We start from the raw sequence: 21,277 nt of genomic DNA, 5'->3' as shown, positions 1-21,277 counted from the left end.
CCCACATTTCCAAGAGATCTTAACCTTTCTAACATAAATGTTCGTATGGCTATTAAATCCTAAACTATCCCTCAACAATATTTGCTTATCCAAAAGATCTTTAACTGTACCTAAAGATCACCAACTATCCCTAAAGATCTCCAACTATCGCTAAAAATCTCCAACTATCCTTAAAGATCTCCAACTGTCCCTAAAGATCTTCAACTATCTCTAAAGATCTCCAACTATCCCTAAAGATCTCCAACTATCCGTAAAGATCTCCAGCTATTCCACAACACTATTCAGCTATCCACAAGATCTCCAGCTAACTCACCAGCATCTCCGACAGAGCGTCGGCATAGCACGTGTCGGACTCGGCGTAACCACATCAAGTCTTCCCGCAAATGTAGCCGAAAATCTGGTTACGGCCGCGTTATCGTCGGCCTAAGTGGATTAAGCACTAAGAACCCTCGAGTGTGATTCCCTACATCATTCACATCATCAACCGGCGGCTCCTGTTCTTCTTTGTGTTATTATTATATATATCTTCTGTACACGGATATCTGTACTATATGTATCTCCCACCATGTGTGAAAATGTTGGGCAAATTTCAGTACATTATACATTCCAGTTTTTAAGTTTGACTTAATAATACATAAAATTTTATCTTTGCACGTTAAATCTAAGTCAAAGGCGGAATCACAGTTACTACAAACACGATTTTTAATATATACTGGACTTTTACGGGAGGAATGGCCTCTAATGAACACTGATGGCGCAGGTCCAGCTAGGGCCTGCCCGTAAATAAGATATATCTTAATTTAAAACATTAACTTGATTGAAACGCGTAATAGGGATAATAATAATTAAAATTAATAGTCGAAGTCGGAATTCATAGATAACCTTCCTCAGTTTTTATCGTTTTTTTTTTAATTTCGTTGTAAATCTCGGCAGAGAAAACAATTTCCGGTTTCCGTATTTTCTCTAATGACCAGCGACTGCCCGTTTCTGACTCGGCCGACTTCGACGAAACATTTCCGTTCAACATTTCGTGTATGAGTCATTCGAACATTGCGCAGCGCCATCAAATATTCATGGGAAGAACGAATATTTTTGGACGAAGCAGGAGTGTTTGTTTGCTTGCTTGATTGGATCATTGGGCCGAAGTTCGGGCGCCAGAAAGCTTCCTTTGTTACATCTTGGCGACAAACAGCCTTCGCAATTGGCAAGCACTTTGTTAACAACGTTGAATCACTGGCGTATCTGCAATTAAATTACTTTATTCTGTTTAGTTTTCATTGGTGACCATAGAAAGTTATTTTTCTTGAATCTTTCAATAAATGGTGCATGAAGCACTTTGCTATGATAAAAAACAATCAAAATATTATTTCATTTGGAAGCAAGAAGCAATAACCGGCTGCACATGAGCACCCCAAAACGATATAGAGTTGAAATCAAAATGAACTGCGATTTTAACTGCGATTACTTTGATACTGAAATGTTGTTTTTTAATGTTATGCAGAAAATTTATTGGTTCGCAGGTCTATAATCTTTCGCAACTAATTAAATTATTTTGTACCTTCTTGTAATTTTCCTCTTTGAAACAGTGAAGTAGTTGTAGATGTTTTATGCATTCATGGTGGAGATTTCAGCATAAATGGAATTGCAATAGGATAAATCGCCTTTTCATTATTAATTCATGCCAACCAAAAATAAACTTTACGCTATTTCTCAACAAAATTAGGCCTATTTATCAATAAAAAAAAGTCCAACACAAAACGATTCCGAGTATCTTTATCGACGTAACGGTGGAACAAACATTGAGTTTGTAGAAGATTTCGTCGTAGGAATCGTCTGAACTAATTTGCAGTAGGCTATTAGGCGGCGCTTATGTAAAGCAAATCCTCTCATCTCAAACTCTGGTGTTTGTCAAGGGACAGAGAACTTTGCATCGCATTAAAATGTTCAATTTGGAAATAAATCATTAAGAATTAAAGGGCAATCGATCATTCCCACAAGATGAGTGAAAGCTAAAGAAACGTTTTTTAATTTATAAGCTTGAAAATGGCAATAACTTTGTTGAAGAATTATCTACTTTTGGTTTAATTCGTCTGGAATGTGTAGGTATTAAATGCTTTTGAATGTTCTAGGTCTGATTGAAAGGTAGAAATATATATTGTTAAACTAATCTGCTAATAAATCACGTGAGCATCAGAAAATTAAGCTATCAAGTAAAGATTATTGCCAATTGACAGCTCCAAATTACCTAAAACTGATCAAAAGCTACCGATGCTCACTTGTAATTTTATAAACCTATTTCATTAGAACGAGAGCCGGGAAATAGAAGTAAATCCTCCTAAATTCTAAGGCAATCAGCAACTTTAAATTGACTGGAACTGATAGAAATCCGACCATGTTTTCCTGTTATTTCGTATACAAAAAAGATGTTCATTAGGCCTTAAGACAGAAGGCCTTTGTAGCGCACATCAAGCTTCTTGTATTACGTAGCAGACAAACGAGGTCGACGCGGCAAGAATGTCAACAGTTTTGGCGTCGTTTTCGGTGAAAATTTCCATCTTCAAAGATCCAAATTAAAATGTTCAGGGAGTTAATGGAGGCAGCTGCTCATGTGAAGTCCAGTTAATTAAGACGCTCTTGAGTACCGGAGGAGAGAGCGAGCAAGAAAGAACGCGACTTGAGCGCGTCCAAGAGGACGAGAAGGAAAGGAAAGGGAGGGAGAAGGAAAGGTGGAAAGAGAAGGGAAGATAGAGGGAAAGAGGGGAAAAAAGATGCTTAACTCTTCTCCACAGCTAAGAGCTCGTAATTATCAACACCGCAAGCCTTCACGACAGAATAACGCGTTGTCGGCAGCCGTGCTTGTTGACTTGTAGGGAATTTATTTTCAGTCTGTCGTACGGGATGCGATATGTTCGGTGTATGTGTGTTATATGGCGGCGACCTTCGGGTTACTTTACAAAAATTAATTATAGATTTTTCTGAGTTACATTTCGTCATCCAGAAATTTATAGTTACAACCGTTTGCCCAAAATGGCATCAATATCGTCACTCACTACCCAAATTAATATTTTATCATGCACTGTCCATCAGTTAGAACTCAGTTTATGCATCATAAAAATCTTGCGAAAATAATACGTACTCTGCAAATTTTCTCGAATACTGTTTTTGATTTTCTAACGCAGAGTAAAAATTTTCGGGTCCTGTTTTTGATCGCATTTAATAACGTTATGTCATACATTCAGATAATCACTATACTTCTAGTCGATACAAAATTCAATGAGCCCGTCAATACAATTTTAATTTTCTTCTAGAGAAGCACCTAAATTTTGATGAGAGGCGTGCAAAATGAACGGAACTCAGAACTCAAGGATGGTTGAAAAAAAATATTGTGTTTGAGTGCCATGCAATCAAATTAAGTGGTTGTTATTAATCAATTAATACTCATTTAATATCGTTAGGTGATGAAACAAAGATAATAAAATTATGAATAGGAAAAAAACAGCAATTTGCGGAACGCCATTACTTTAGTAATAGTGTGCGAATCTTTTGAAGCAAACTATTATAAAATGCCATTGCCATAGAACAAATTGATTGAATGGCAAATTATGTTTAGTGAAGCTTCGATTAACGACTTTTTTGTTTATAAAATGTTTGTGGTTTTTAGATCTTAAAATAATTAATGAATCCGTGACGGCTGAGCTGAGGTATCGATTAAACGGGAGAAATCATAGTTAGTTTGCACCTGTGTTCACTTATTATCGTATTTTCTCATTTATGGAAAAAATTCGCTATTGCACTTGTCATGTCCGTCTGTCTTTCCGTCCGTCTGTCCGTGACTTCACGTTATCGTCGATTTTGAGAAAATGCGCTCTCTGTCACTCACTGCAGTGATTAGTGAGTTATATTTTCATTATATTTTTTGGCATAAAACAAAAGCTTGATTGGAGGTTGTTTCTGGAATCAAACGGCACTGCGCAGCTCAGTCAACCCTGTTGAAATAATCACTTCGGACCTGTAGTCGAGCGTCGGTTAATCAGGGACCACTGATCAACCACCACTAATTTTCAATTGGTCAATTTTGTTCCCATTGTATTGTTTCGCCCGTTAAGAAAAACCTTAAAATTTTTCATACTCGCGCAAAAGAGAAGTAACCCTATTGAGAATCATCGTCGTATCATCTTGGGGTATAACTTCGGGCCGTCGGTGGCCGTTGGCCATTTCGCCCTTGGTTCCCAATAAGGAAGTCTCATCACTCTGAGCGACGTTCAATGTGATGAGGCCGTTAATAATCTTGTTATGGTTACCGTTGGTTTAACTCCACAACATCACGGAATGTCGCTAGGTTCACATGGATGATCGGCTAAAAGGTCAAACACAAAAGTAAATGATGTAGACTAAAGCCTCCATCAATGAAATATCATAGGCTATTGTGAGTAAAACTCAGTCCATAATTTCGTGATTGTTTTCCTTCAGCAGTGCAGTTTGTGAAGTTTGGCTTGAATCATTCCTGAATACTTTTAATAAATGGAAGAACTAAAATTTCAATACCTTTTCTAATGAGTTCATGAGTACATGTTAAATTGCTCGACAATTAAAATGGACGCTTGAATGGCTTTGGAACATGTTTATCACTTAAAAATATTAGCAATACGCGTGTCGGCTCTCAATTTCACGTAGAAAACTTTCATTATTAATTTGTATCGTGGAAAATTTTAATCGTGATAGTTTAATAGACAGCAAATGTAAGTAGCACACTAAACCATGTTTTTAATGCATAATGGTCAGCAAATATTTTTCCGAAATTGTAGCAATGAAGTACGAGTGTAAAATGTTGTCATTGCTGATTTTGATCATTTGTCGTGCAAGTCTAAAAGGTTCAATTCTAAAAAATGAAAAGCATCGTCAATTTAGGCATTGAAATTCACGAAACACGTAAGTAAACTTGTCGCAATCTGAAATAAAATAATAAGCAATTTATCATCAGAAAAAAGAAATGTTACACAGCGAAATATGTTAATCGCAAAAATTAAGTCGTTTGTATCATAGGTTTTGTTTCGCTTTCTAATTTTTCGTGAAAATTTTTCAGACGCCCCATGCCTGTTAATTTGTAAACCACTTATAAATACTTTTTTTTAATTTCATGGATATTAATTATTTGTTATCAGTTGAGCATATGTATCACATTGTATACAGAACAATAACAAATTAAGTATAGTTAATAAATTAATACATCTGCTAAAAGTTTCAGTTTGGCCCGTAAAGACCAATCACTAATAAAATCTGTCCCGCAGCTTAAATCGTTTCTTCATTATGACGACACAGAGCTGAGCTGCATCGTCGGTAGGCTTCTTTGGCCGATTCCCTTTCTCTCATTAGAAGTTTTCGCGCTCAATTTCACCGCGGGAGCCAATGCAAGTTTTGAGATGAGCTCTATGATCATGCAGGTCTTTATATAGATATATATTTTGTACACACACAGCGGCAGTACAACGCCTGGCTGCTTCTTCTTATTAGATCGGAATTAGATGATACGTGGAGCCCAATCGATCTGGGAGGAGATATAGCGCCATGCAATAGCACGTTAGAGACTCGTGGTCTCGGCACAGGATGATCACGAAAATGTTTTGATATGGTTTTATGATCATTTATTGTTTTAATGAGTTTAAAACGCTGTCTTAAACCTATCATTTATGTTTTCTTAATGGTATCCACCAATTCAGGGACACAAAATAATCAGTCCGCAATTTAAATAAAAAGAAACAATATTTTGAAGAATACCTGTACTATGTCTCCTTTAAGTCATGAATTAGGTCTCACGGCGGTCGGTTTTCAGGTTCTACCATTCCTGATACTGAATGCTTACTGATACTGAATTTGATTATTTACATCACGCAGGAACGAAGACTCACTTGTATCCGGTCTTCGGGCAGGTCGGTCTTCAGGCTGATCATCTCCCGCGCGTAGACGTCAGGATAGTGCGACTCCTTGAAAGCTTTCTCCAGTTCTTCCAACTGGAACGACGTGAAAATCGTCCGACTGAAAGAAAAATATTAACATAATTAACAATTTGTTTCCATATAATTCATGGATCATCATTACTTATGAGCAGCTAGATATTTTTTAACAAGCAATTATTATTTGGGTATAATTACAGATTACTTCTTTTATTCAGGAAAAACCTGATGTACATCCCCAAAACCTATCAACTCTCGTATTTTTTTTACTGCGATTGCCTCCTGGATGAACACTCTACAGTAAAATAATTTATAATAACCAAAATAAAACCTGAAAGCAACTATAATTGAATCGCTTCGTGTCTAAAATTTTATTGATTTAAGAGTATGGATATTTTTATGTGTTCCGTTACAGAAGCCCGGTGCTTCAGCAACGAAGAAGAGGTTTCCAATTTCGTATCCAAGTTCCTATTGAGTTGAGGCAGCACCGAGATATTGTGTTTTAGTGGTGAAATTATCTATCATACATACAGAGTGGCTGCAATAAAAATATCGTTTTGATTTAATATTTAATCCGTCATCCTACTCTTCGATTTGAAATTCCAAATTTACATTTCTAGCGAAGTTCGAAATCTGAATATATTGTATTTTGTTAGCTGAAAGTTCGCATGAGCCGAATCAAGTTTTTTATTAATGTGAATGCTTTGGATACTCCTACATAAGAGACAATTTGACGAAAGGATTATCGAAGCTATAGCCTGTGAGGCAAGAAGATAAGATTTATCGTCATTGGTATTGTATCTACGACATTCGAAGCAAATGGTCCACTGCACTATAATTCAAAGCTTAAACTGTCGTCCCTCTCGTCATTTGTTGAGACAAGATGCGAAGATATCACAAATTTCGCCTAGGCAAGCCCCCTATTCCTTATGTAGCCGAAAGATCAATGGATGTGAAGGAAGCAACACTCAAAAATAGGGCTGAAAAAGGCTTAGACTTAATAAATTCCCAGTACGTGGAGGACAAATGCAATCCCGCCCTCGATTTTGCAGAAAACTGGCCTGAAGCTGAAGAATTTCATTAAGAAGCGGCGCATCATCCAGCGACAAATAATTTCGAAAATTATGTATAGGATGCAGATTAAGGTTGCACATCATACAGTGCATACCGAAGTTGGTGTGAAGAGAACGACCTGTTAACGATTGAAGACGTTGTCCCCAGCAAGAAGTTGCATCTGCAAAATTCGTTTATCGGGTATGATCGTGAACAGCCCTCGGAATTTGCCAGGCATTATTTACATGGTGCGTGCCGTTCCAGTAAGTAAGTCATTGCCTTCGATTAAAATCAGCTTGCAAAGTTGATGCAGAGCTTGCATTGTGGCGGGCGCAACGATTCAACGCAAGAAGATGACGGGTAACGCTTCAAAAAGAACCCTCGACATGATGAAAAAGAGAACGACAAATCAATTTCTTTGGAAAACATCGAGTAATCAAAAATAAGAGGCAGATTTGTATCTTACGAGCATTATGAGCAAGCCGCTGCAACCATCAGAGAACTCAACCTGCAATGCTAGACTTCAGAAAACGATATCAATTTCTTTCCGTAACTTAGGACTAATGTGATGAATATAATGCAAGAACTCAATCTCGAGAGCAACACAAGCTCATGCGATTTAAGTGATCTTTCTGAAGCGCAAGTGGCTGTGCTAGACGACCTGCAAGCAGCCAAGAAAGAAATTGTTGAACTTAAGCAACCTCAGCTTCAAGTCTAGGATTTCTTCAACTCCGTACAGCCTCTGGAAAATGTCCCATAAGCATCAAGGAATTTTACCACCATACTCAATATGGCTTTCGACAGAATTGAACTTGGCGATGAACTGAAAAACTTGACGTTGACATTCCTTGATGAATTAAAAGTTATTCCTGATTCAGAGATGATAATTGGCAAATTAAGAAAAACTATACAGGAAACAGATTCTTTCGACTAAGATAGCAACGTGTTTTGTTTATAAGCTCTGCAGAACGGTCTGAGGTTCCTCATACACCTACATGGAGAAAAGAAAAAACATGTAAGCGTCACTGAAACGTCTACTGATGGAAACTGAAGCATTTAATTACCTCAGTATAGGGATGAGATAAATTGTTTCAAGGTGAAAAAGGAGCTAAATTGAAATAGAAAGGAAGCAAGCTACTGAATTTGGAGTATATTTTAAGTTGTGTCCTAAAAATTCAGTTCAAATGTCTTGAAACATTTGTAACTGGGCTTTCTTTGCCTTTGTTTTTTGTTCTTATTTTTTACCCCTGAAATATTTTAATATTTTAAACTATAAAATAAATTTCGAACGTTTTGAGCAACTTAATTTGCATCATTTTCTCCTTTAATTATCAAGATTATTTTGTGTTTGAATCATTCGGAATTCTTTTTATAATTGTTTTCTGATCAATTCTTTGAGTAACGAAAAAACGAGTAAATTAAAAATATTGTTGTACGATTAATTCAAACTAATTTTTTCATGGTCGTAGTTCAGAAGAGTTTGAGAGACGGGTGCAATTTTTCCCTAAAAACAAACGAAATCAAATATAAAACAAAAAACAAACGAAATCAAATCTAAAACAAAGTGTCTTAAGACTTGCACCAATAAATGAGTACCACGCGCCGCCCAAGATTCATCGTAGTCTCAGAAAGATGTTCGCACCAAAGGATGTTGTGTGTTCCTTCGTTAAAACCAATCAGCGGTGTTCAAATTACAGTTATTAACGGTGATTTACAGCGTCGCGTGTTGTTGTAATGACAGATGCGTCTAATAGACTAACAACGTTCCTTGTTAACCTATAGAGCTGTTTTTCTGCTGTCCTGCCGGCCTAACCTGTTAATAACCAGTTGATAACAGGTCAATTACGAGTTAATAACAAGCCTCTTGACGAAGGACTGACGTGTCGATGAGGCCTCCTTATTAAAAATTCCAAGAGCAGAGGCCACTTTGAAAACGGCCGTCCCTGACACACCTTTAGTTTCCAGTGTGGGTTTTGTTCAAATTTTTAAGGACGTAAACGAAAAATTTTTCATTTCTGCTTGGTACGTTCGGTACATTACGAATGTTTGGTACGTTCATTCGAAGTTTTTATTGCTGAAATAAGTACGTTATCAGGAATATTCATATCAATTGATGTAGGGAATCTGTTACGTTTGGTTGATAATTTGCTGCTCCTGTCTACATTAATACCGTCTTTCAAATTTTTATCCTACCAGAACTGAGTAAGTAATCGAAAAGTAGATAATGAATGATATATTAATTATTATGTGTGGATGAATAAGTCATAAATTCGTTTTCTTGTAGAGAAAATTGATCGCTACTGCGAATTATGCTTAATTGTTAATTGAGCTGACCTTTCATGCGGTCGGTTTGCCGTGTATAAACAAAATAGCGACAAACAAGCAAAGTGATTTGATAAATTTTTATTCTTTAAATACGTAAAATTTAATAATATCTGATATTAACAAGGAGTGCTTAATTCATCGACATATATTGATTTTGAATAATATTTTGAAATACGTTATACTGCTTCCATGAAATTGGAGAGTTTTGCACAAAATAAATGAAATACATTTGTAACTGGAAAGGACTGCTACAAGTATTATGGCACGAGATATTCTGAAGTAAATTTCATCATCATGGGCTCAATATCCAATTGAGGGAATTTCAGTATTCTGTCATCAGTATTAAACATAACAATGCATGATTTTTTGCATGAATTGTGTTGGCAAATTGAATGAGTGTTCTCGAGAGCGTACACCCAATTTGTACAACGAAGAGCAATACAAGCAAGCCAAGCATCATTGCATTTGACGGGGAAAAAGTGTGAGGAAGCAAGCATGCTTAAAGATTTTGTTGAAAAAAATATTGTTTTGTTAAAAAAAATCTCAAAAACAAGTGGCGCAGGCTCAATCCGTCGCGGGAGTTTAACCTGGTAACCTGCTAACCTCCAAGCGACGCCGGGTTAACCTGATAGTTATATGGACATTTTTTTCAACATTTAATTTCAGTTCAAACAATCAAGCATCATTTAATAACTATCAGCCATTAAATATCTAGTGCACTGATTGCAGTTGCACGATGACAGCAACAAGTGAAAACCAAAACATCTGAAATAGATCGTCGATTCCAAAAACCGTGTTTGATGATATTATATCATTGTTTAGCTTACTCAAAGGCTAGTTAAAAAAATAAAATTGATGAAAATGTCAAGCAGGTTTTTCGTAATTCCATTTTTAACAAGACGACGCCCAGGCTCCTTCATCAGTTAAAAAGTTCAATCGAATCTATTAATTGATGCCGTCCAAAGAATTGAAAGATAAATTAATAAATTGATTAAAAAATTAACAGAAGTCTAATCAATTCTAGGTTGCGCAAGAGCTTCCGAGATACTGTGCCGTGGACGGCGGTGTCCCATGGACGGCAGTGTCCCATGGACGGCAGTGTCCCATGGACGGCAGTGTCCCGTGGACGGCAGAGTCCCATGGACGGCAGTGTCCCATGGACGGCAGTGTCCCATGGACGGCAGTGTCCCATGGACGGCATGGTCAAGTCCCAGTCTCATAAACTACCCTGTCAATTATGTCTGTGTGGACGGCGTCGTGCGTGAAGCATTAGCCGCTGGACGACAGATGTTTTGCTAAATGATTTCTCGGCGCCCCTCTAAGTGTATAGGCGCGTTATGGGTGGCCACCGAACGCCCGGGCGGGATATCACCTTTTGTTAAGAGGACAGCTTCCGTGACACTGATCGTCGGATTTATGCCCGTTTTTTGGACAGCATTTCTTCAGCTTTCATCAGACAGGTCCCTGTAACTAATTTTATTTGAAAATAAATAATTAATTTAAAGGTCAATATGAAAATAGGCGAAGAAATTATCTCTGTTAAATTAAAAAAAATCAAATAATTCCTGATATATTTTTCTCGAAAACTATAGCACAATGTTCCTAATACTTTTTTGTGAGTGTTTGCAGTATTGATAAATATCTTTAGTACCTTGTAATGTATTTATTGAATTTTGTGGGACGTGTATTCTTCTAGCTAAAGCCGACAACACAGCGGGTTGACCTTTACTATTACATTCAACTACACGTTGAAATTAGTACATTCAACTACATGACATTGAATATGCACGACATTAAATGCGATACACCACTTTGAATTGAAATGTAAATGAAAATGTTCAGATTTAGTAGTTGGATTGAAGGGTTGAAAAAAAATAACCGTCGCATCAAATTTTATAGTGGCATTATATATCCATCAAGTCTTACTAAAACCAAGTCTTGGCCCGCAATATGTTACCCCATTAATATCAATGACTATAGTATACCACAAGCACACGGTAACTATCTCGGGATTACCTCTTACAAGGCGTGAGAGGTCCAAATTTTCTCATAAAATCTACTGCCTCATGGCAACATTGACTACCGAACCACGAAAACGTAATTGCATCGATTTTATATCCACAGAAATTGTTACGAGATTTTAAGCTTAGTTTACAATATTGCCTTATTACTCCTATTGAGCCTCAAACATTCGAAAAACTAGTAAGGTGTTGAAGCATCAATAAGTTTCCAAAGACTACCACTACATCATTCGCCCGTAGTTCTGGCCTTCAGCCACATTATCTCGGCCCGAATGTCGGACAATTATGAGGAACGATTAAGTCACCGCCGTAGGGGCCACCAGATGGGCGTCTAAAGCTGCGACAAATGAAGGCCAGGATCAGCCTTCGTCGAGTGATATTGATCCCATCAGGCGTTTTACAGGCAGACCTTCGGCCTCCCGAAAGAAAGTGATTAGTTGATCGGGACGCGGCCAGTAATCGAGCACCAAATGGAGCATGAAACGCCGGCCGTTCCTGGCTGGAAAAGTTCGTACGACGATCGTTGGCCGCTCGATGGCCAATGGTGAATCATACATGTTTTGTTTTCACATAATGGATTTAGACGTTTAACATGAGCTCTTTCATCTATTTATACCATTTATGCTTATCCATGTCGTCACTTCTGTCATTCTAGGTTAAAGCCATATCGTAACCTATCGTATATAATGAAGATCGATGAATATTCTTCCTTAGTAACTGATCGTAAAATTTTTCAGTCAAGAGTGAGCCAAATAATTTATCGGTAGGATCTCTGGCACTTCTTATTGCCTGAGTAAGTATTAGAGATTTTTCTTGATTGAGACTATGCTAGAAAATTAATTCCGTTCACCTTATGTGACAGGCTAATAAAAGTATTATTTGATAATTTTTAGGAATAGGTAGAAGAGTACAACAATCATTGAATGCTATTATTTGGCTGTGTTTTGGATGACGTAAGCGTGAGATTGTGGAGAAACTTGACTCTCACTGTCACGCAGCATTCACGAAGCCATGGTTCGAGCGGCGCAATTAGTGAAGGATTAATATAAAGTCTGGGCAGGAAACGCATCAGACGGAAGCGGCATCCGCAGATAGCCTCCCTAATGAAGCTTTATGCTGGACGCCGGCATGACGTGGCATAATCTTAATAACAAAATGGGTCGCTTAACCAGCACACAAGTTATGACAGGCAGACGCTGGGCTATATGTATTGCCATAGAATAATGTCACCGGATGTTGTGTGCTAGTTATTCTAGGGCGGTCTTTTGAAAAGTTCGGATGTTGTTGCTTTACGGAGTCCAAGTAATTAGCTATATTGCTTGAGATGCGGTAATTGCCACCGGAAATTGCGATTCAATATATATGTTTCTTTTGCAGCACATCGATGCGAAAATATTGCAAACGTTTTTTGGCTGCGCTCGACCAATATAATCAGCCGTCGCAAATCCAGGGCAGATTTTTGAGAGACAGGGGGAAATATATTTATCTGTCGACTGATGTGATGCCATTCTCATTATTACTGCACATTATACGACGATAATCTGTTGATAAATGGCATAGTTCCCGTCGTGTTTATCTGAAACAAGAGCGGGATATTTGTCTTGCGTTAATCACCCATGTGCGTAATTTTGCTATGTTTTTTTTTATTTTTGAAATCATTGCTATGTTGAGATTAGATAGATTGTGTCATGTAAACATGGATTAATATGTTCGAATTCACAGAGATCACTGCCGAGCAGTTCACATGTAGCTGTCCAACAATGCTGCAAGCCTTTCAAGATATAAAAACCTTTGTAAAATATATATGCATTTATGTTGAATATATTTTAGTATGTCCGGTATATACAACGCGGATACTGAATATTGTGTAAAATATCATATATCAGGTAAAACCTCAACATATTCAAAAAATTTCTATTTATATCCCGAATTCGAAGGTTAGAGCAATATATTTATTCAAAATAATGAGTAAAATGACAGTAGAAGGCTGCAACATGATGTTTAATATATATTAAAATAATTAATTCAAATGACAAAATAGCTTGCCTTGCAATGAGTGGCAAGAAGAATTTCAGGTTTTGAAAGCAAATGGCAGTAGTTAAAGAAAAAGGGCCTTAACTCTGCGTTATCGCGATCTCGAATGTCACATTTGGTCTTTAATTCGGTGACACGAAGCAAAAAGTCGCCGAGTTTTGGAGATAAGCCTTAGATTGGTTAGATGGTAAGAAAGAACCGACAAGATACGGCTTATGTCAGCCCGAGTTAATCATAGTGCGCTCGTGCTAATTCTTGCTGAGTCACCCTCAATAATTCATTGCTAAACCCACTAAAATGAGCAGAGGAGATCACACGTTTAGCCGACTGACTACTTCACCGCGTGAGGAACTCTGGTCAAAAGTGCAAGTTGATTCCTACCATATGAGTCGTTAGTTATTTTGGGCACTGGCTTTTCATAAGTCACGAACACCGACGCGGTTACTAATAATCAGCTACTTTGATTAATAATACGAGTACAACTACTAAAAATCGCGTGCTTTGACTAATAAATAATTCAAATACAACTAAAAATCGTGTGCTTCGATAACTAATACTAATACGACTACTAAAAACTGTGTGCTTATTACTAATAATAATACGACCACTGAAAAGCATCTGACGGATTTCAATGATGACAGTATATCGGTAACTTAACTGCGTGGCGTCATTTCTTGCTCCTAGGCGTCTTACATTCGGCCTGTAAATGATCAGTGACTGGACGCCTATGATGCGGTGGTCAAAGTATAAAATTTGAAATTATTTGAAATTTTGATAATTTGCGAGCGAAATTGTTTATAGAATTTTGGAATATGTTGTACTTGTGGTTCTCTGAATTAAATTTTGTGTATTTGCTGCCAAATTTGCGCTCTAGCTTAAATTTTGGTAGATTCTTCGGCTCTACTTTTGTCCGGTGATCAACCACTGATAATTATTAAGAACCAGATCTCAATTAAGAATTAAGAGAAATCAAGATTGATTGCGGATAATCATGAAATATTGAAATACGTCTCTTTCATTTGCCTCGACTTCGACAGCTTGGAATGCAATGACGCGGAATTAGCGTCAGTGCATCGGGGGTGCGAACCTCAAACCCTCTGACTTGATCGAGTGACCTCACGCCCCATCCATTGCGAGTCAAATTATGCATCGTAACATGAAAAAATTTGGAATTGAACTTTTTCCAACTTTGATGTTGCATTTTCAAGTAAGTTTACAATTTATATAATTCTGACGTACATTGTCGGTCTAGTGTTGGACCCTAATAAGTTGCGGTAACTCTAACTTGTCTTAAATTTGCAGTTAATAGATGATTATGAAATTTATAATTTATTCGGTAATGTAGCAGGTTTATTTTTATGACTCTACTTTCCTCTTTTTTCACTCTGGAGTTTTTGCTCGAGCTCAGGTTCAGAGCATGACTTGGAGGTTTCAAACGAAAGGCAGTAGCGTCCGCGGCTGTGATCGAGCAAGAACAAAAGAGATGAGTTGCATGATAATTTGTCGCCTTTTCAGGTCCTAAATATCAATAATTTACGGTCCAAAACGCATTTCTTAAGAGAAATCAAGATTGATTGCGGATAATCATGAAATATTGAAATACGTCTCTTTCATTTGCCTCGACTTCGACAGCTTGGAATGCAATGACGCGGAATTAGCGTCAGTGCATCGGGGGTGCGAACCTCAAACCCTCTGACTTGATCGAGTGACCTCACGCCCCATTAATTGCGAGTCAAATTATGCATCGTAACATGAAAAAATTTGGAATTGAACTTTTTCCAACTTTGATGTTGCATTTTCAAGTAAGTTTACAATTTATATAATTCTGACGTACATTGTCGGTCTAGTGTTGGACCCTAATAAGTTGCGGTAACTCTAACTTGTCTTAAATTTGCAGTTAATAGATGATTATGAAATTTATAATTTATTCGGTAATGTAGCAGGTTTATTTTTATGACTCTACTTTCCTCTTTTTTCACTCTGGAGTTTTTGCTCGAGCTCAGGTTCAGAGCATGACTTGGAGGTTTCAAACGAAAGGCAGTAGCGTCCGCGGCTGTGATCGAGCAAGAACAAAAGAGATGAGTTGCATGATAATTTGTCGCCTTTTCAGGTCCTAAATATCAATAATTTACGGTCCAAAACGCATTTCTTTCCACATTCCAGTCCTAAATGAACATTTTTACCTAAAGGTATGAAAGTGTCATGTATATTATGGTTCATTTCAACTCCATATATTAATTTCTCATTTACTGAGTAAAAGTTTCTGGTAACAAACAGCCTGACGCGGGCGGTAATTTTAAAAAAATATGTCTAATCACTCACACTGGTATCGAATTCGTCTCATAGTCTCGTTATAATAGATTCGTTATTAAGGTAAATACTTCAGGCCACTATTTGAATTAATTTTCAATCATAGCCTAAAGGTGGAAGCAATCATGGTTATAAACATTCTAACTTACTTCAATGCTTAATTAAATGTACTAGCCAGACAATAAATAATGTTGGCGTAAGGTTGCATGTAAAAAACGTGACGTCAGTGATGAGTCATTATTGTCTTCAACTGAAAATGACTATGTGGCGCAAATGAATTGAAATGAATTGGAATGAATGAATTAATTATAACATAAAAGCAGAAGTTTATACAAAATAGAGACATTCAGAAAACAAAAACATTGTTTAAAAGCATTCGACCACGAATGCGAGTTTTACGTGAATGAAAACTATAACTCAAATTCATACAGGGAAACTATACAACTTTAAATTATATACTATTCGCACTTTTATTAATTACCAAAAAGTTTCACTAACGTTCAGCGAATCAGATCTCGTCAATTGAATTCCGATTTCTTCTATGTCCGTTACTATGACCGCATTAAACCGCGCAGCATGGCACGCATATTTTTGTCCAATAAGTGCTTGCTAAATGAGGTGTCTATTCATCTATGCGGCGTAGATATTTTTCAGCTATGATTCAGATGTTCGTCGGTGTCTAACGAACATCCTGGCGTCGCAAATTGGGATTTAATAGACTCTGTAATTGACACGTTAGCCTGCCTAAGTATCCTGATTGCTTGTATTGGCACATATAGGCTGTGTACCACGACACATGCGTGTATGACAGCGTCATATATCGCTGCATTTTCTATGGCCAAACAACGGCCAATGGTCGGCCAGCTCTAATGCGGCAATGATTGTTATCTGTGTTACTCGCCTGAGATATGATGGGCCGTTGCGGAAAATGAAGATAAATACTCGTTAATAGTTGATCACTTACACGGTGATTCAACGGAGACGAAGTGGTCACTTCAAAGTAAGTTGTAAGTTAAAGTAAAACCTGTTCAGTATTTGTTAAAATTAAACGAGAACTTTCCAAGTGTGTAAAGAAATAGGTTCCCGGCTATCGGAATTAGTTTATTTGCAGTGATGAGGCATAAAAACTGAAGAAATGCCACGAACTTCCGCCCACTTCGGAATAAACTCAAATGATATTGCCACAATAATGTACTGCTGTCTGCAGACGCTATGCTCCTTCTGTCTGCAGACGCTATGCTCCTTCTGTCTGCAGACGCTATCCTCCTTCTGTCTGCAGACGCTATCCTCCTTCTGTCTGCAGACGCTATCCTCCTTCTGTCTGCAGACGCTATGCTCCTTCTGTCTGCAAACGCTATGCTCCTTCTGTCTGCAGACGCTATCCTCCTACTGTCTGCAGACGCTTTCCTCCTACTGTCTGCAGACGCTATCCTCCTTTTGTCTGCAGACGCTATGCTCCTTCTGTCTGCAGACGCTATGCTCCTTCTGTCTGCAGACGCTATGCTCCTTCTGTCTGCAGACGCTATGCTCCTTCTGTCTGCGGACGCTATCCTCCTTCTGTCTGCAGACGCTATCCTCCTTCTGTCTGCAGACGCTATCCTCCTTCTGTCTGCAGACGCAATCCTCCTTCTGTCTGCAGACGCTCTGCAGACGCTATCCTCCTTCTGTCTGCAGACGCTATCCTCCTTCTGTCTACAGACGCTATCCTCCTTCTGTCTTCATTCAATGCTGCCTGTTGTCTGCAGACGCTATTTTTCCTGCTGTCTGCACACGCTACTATTCTAAAGTCTGCAGTCTGCAGACGCTACTCTTCTGCTGTCTGCAGCCCGCTAAAGCTTGCAGCGACGACTCAATCCATCAAGTCATGCGGCAGCCTGGAGCAGAATTATACATGGCAGTTCATTGTAGCGCAGTTCACGGTCAGTCTGTGCGGTGACGCGCGCGCGAGGCACACAGCGGCTTATATGGCAGGTTTAAGGCGGCCAGCTTCAATAAATCGTAGATTGCACTTCAAAAAAATGTTTTATTTTTAAATTGAACATTTTATTTCGATGGGAAGCTTTCTAATCCTTGACAAACATCGAAGTTTGAGACGAGAGAAGTTGCTTTACTTATCACCTACTGCAAATAGGTTCAGAGGTGATAGCTAGCACATTGTCTCTACACATTTACTATTTATTAAACGCATTAAGTGAATTAGTCTGATGTTGTGAAGTCATGTTGTAAATGACAAATTGGTTATAGGTTACATGATCGCAAATTGGTTAACGTTTCGGCTATATGAATTGAATATTATAAATGTGAATGAATTGACGTCACATGAAAATTTCGTTTTTTTTTTCAACTGAAATTACTGAGCACCAGGAATGCTAAGTTCACAAAAGTGTGCTGGAATTTCAGGACAAATGCCAAAAAATTACATGTTATGATTGGTTTACCAGTGACAGCCAAATATTGACTAATGCGCGATTGATGCAAAATTAATGGCGATTGAATTCCTTTCATGCTAGGATGCATGCAAAATAATTTGCTTATAAAAATAATTTGCTTTAGGATCATTCATCAGCGGGAATATTTCATTGATTTCTATAATTAAATGAAGACCTATCAAAGTATGTGTAAAATCAGGTGCATCAAGAAATACTTGTATGATTTGTTGAATTTAGATTCTTTTGATAACATGGGAACCAATTAATTACATTCTCATCAAATTATGTGCATCAAGAACCCCACTGCGCTGTTTCACAAGTCAATATCAGATTTTTCACATTATTAATTATCAAGTGCATCCAAAATTATGGTATTTGGAGTGAATTTCAACATCATTGTCGTACACGCCTCAACAACGTCGCTAAATCCCCGATTGTGGTACGTGGAGTGAATTTCAACATCATCGCTTCACTCGTTTCAACATGGCTGCATTTAAAATTATGGCATTTGGAGTGAATCTCAACATCATTATGGCAGGCGTCTTATAAACGTCACTGCATCCCGAATTTATGGTACGTGGAGTGAAAGCTTCACTCGTTTCAACAACATCGCTGCATTTAAAATTATAGTATTTGGAGAGAATTTCAACATCATCATCGCGTGCGTCTCATTAACGTCGCCGAATTGTGACGCCATATAAACGTCACCCGAAGCTCACTACAAGGACAAGATGACAAGCCTGCAGGCGATGTGCTCAAAACAATCACTTGAAAGCCCCAACATCATTTTCCCATGGTTTTTAACTATTATGAAAATTGGCCCCTTTGTTTGCGGCCATGCATGTCATACGGGACGGCTGGTCTGCTAAATTTCCGTTAGATTTTGCTCATACACTTCGTAAATGAAATCCTGGAAAATCAGAAGCTTAATAATAAACTTAATTTCGCAAATTGAAAGTCGTGTAAAATATTATGGTACATTGATTTTGCGCCGTGAAATTTCATGCATCAAAATAAAACAAATTGTTCAGAGTGAGAGGGAACCTCAAACTCATTTCGGAAAAAATATGTGTGAACAACATAATAGTTTACTTCCTGACAATTTGAGATAGAAAAAAGGTCATCAGCGTAGCATTCATCTTAGATAATAATAACAATTGAAAAAAAATATAGTTAAAAATAAAACCGTTATTACTTTACCAGATGGGAATAAAATGAGGGAATATAATTAGTTTGTCACCCGATAATTTGCCATGGAAGTATAATTAGTTTCCAAAACGATAATTAGGAGTGGGAATCAGTCTGGTCGAAGGCCATTAGGATTTGAGGATCCAATTAGGCGACCGGTTTTTAATTTTCAGGAACAGTGGAATATTGAGAGGGTCTTGGCGTAGAGGGGAAACAAGGGTGAGGGTGAGGAAAGCCAGGAACAAGAGAGGGAAGGAGTATTTTAATTGGTTTAATATAATGTAATATAACTTGCAACCTTTCATTGTTATGGAATAGACAAAACGTTTAAAATTGGGCGTGTATCTCCGATTTATATATATAAGAAATCATATTTCTGCTTTAAATGCCAAAACACATATTAAATATTGACTTTTACATTTTAATTGGTTTAATGTAATGTAATATTACTTGCAACCTTTCATTGTCACGGAATGGATAAAACGTTTGAAATTGGGCGTGTATTTCCGATTTATCTAAATAAGAAATCATATTTCTGCTTTAAATGCGAAATCACATATTAACTTTTGACATCTACAGATGACTGTAACACGTCATGGCCTTAATAACATAAGATAATCGTTATCTATAATAATAGTTGAAGCATTTAAAATTAAAGTTTAAATTCAAAGCAAAATACAAATAATTGTTAAATCTGACCTGTGACGGCGCTTCTTTTTCTTCTTTTTGCCGACGCCCGTTGGGTTGCCGTCGAAATTTTTACTCATCGAGTCCGAGGAATCCAGGCCTGAAAATAACAGAAAAATTCCGTAAATTCAATTAGGATTATTTTAAAAACCGTCGTTTTACAAAAGGATATATATTTTAGAAGTCAATATTTATAAAAATTGTTATTGCAAGAACGCTAGGGTTGATATCGGACTGATTTTGTTCATTTCACCATAATGATCATGAATAGTGGTAGATTAATATTAATTGAAAAAAGTTAAAATTGGTATTAATAATTGATAAAAATAATGAGCAATCATTGAACTGGCTTGCAATTTCTTCCAAGAATTTATTCACTGATTTGTCAGTGGATGTGAGTCAAGCTGCCTACGTGAGGTCGTCATTTAGGCGAATAATAATCAATCGTCTAGAGATGCCCTGACTGCGTCATCGCCGGCCTATGAACTACTAGGCCGCATTATTATTGGCCTGTCAATGTCCCGGACATCATTGGCGGCTCAAAATTTTCAGAAAAATATCATCGGCGGAAAATAAACTTTATGGTCGTAACACCAGTGCTTATGAATAACATGACCTAATCATTGGCTCAAAATAAACTGCAAGGCCGCAACACCCTCGCCCATAAATGGCATGGCCGCAACACACTTGCCCATAAATGGCATGGCCGCAACACTCTCGCCCATTAATGGCATGGCCGCAACACTCTCGCCCATAAATGGCATGGCCGCAACACTCTCGCCCATAAATGGCATGGCCGCCTTATCGGAGGCCTGAATTCGGTCAAACCTGCCGCTGTTGATGCACCTACAATTTTAAGTTGAAAGGAACCGCAGGCCCACGCAGCAAGTTGGTGTCTAATAAGAGCGTGCGTTAGAATTGGTATTGGAAGTTGCGTGATCTTGTAGGTCTAGTAGAGCTCTTACAGTGACAGCTAACGATGCTGTCCGCGATCTACGATTATTGCTACACCGAAGACCTCAAAAAAGAACAATGTGCTGAAAGGCTTCTTTCTTTCGCAGCTCTCTCTGATCTCCGTAGAAAAGTGAAGATCAAAAAGCGTAGAACAGTGGGTTGCTCGAGGTTCTTTTAACAGTTTTTGATTATGTTTGAATTTGTTTCATCTCATCACTGAGTTTTTATTTTTAAGTGGTGCATTATTAATATTTCTAACTGTTCAATTTGTATTGTTAATAATTATTCTGGATGTATGTAGAGAACGCATGGAATTATGTCTTCA

At 37.7% G+C, this 21,277-nt stretch overlaps 1 protein-coding gene across 2 annotated transcripts in view; it reads right to left on the bottom strand.

Annotated features, from left to right (window-relative positions):
• The window catches only part of LOC108677236 (visual system homeobox 2), a 72,317-nt gene that overhangs the window by 11,212 nt on the left and 39,828 nt on the right, over positions 1-21,277 (bottom strand). For both annotated transcript variants that reach the window (XM_047881008.1, XM_018165432.2), the window contains 2 exons: positions 20,011-20,098; positions 5,907-6,033 (listed from right to left, as the gene is read on the bottom strand). In XM_047881008.1, coding sequence (XP_047736964.1) covers positions 5,907-6,033; positions 20,011-20,098 — 215 coding nt within the window. The remainder of the gene's footprint in view (positions 1-5,906; positions 6,034-20,010; positions 20,099-21,277) is intronic.

Source organism: Hyalella azteca, unplaced genomic scaffold (genome assembly GCF_000764305.2).
Source record: "Hyalella azteca isolate HAZT.00-mixed unplaced genomic scaffold, Hazt_2.0.2 contig6811, whole genome shotgun sequence".
Lineage (NCBI taxonomy): Eukaryota > Metazoa > Arthropoda > Malacostraca > Amphipoda > Hyalellidae > Hyalella > Hyalella azteca.
This window is presented reverse-complemented; position numbering and strand designations above follow the sequence as displayed.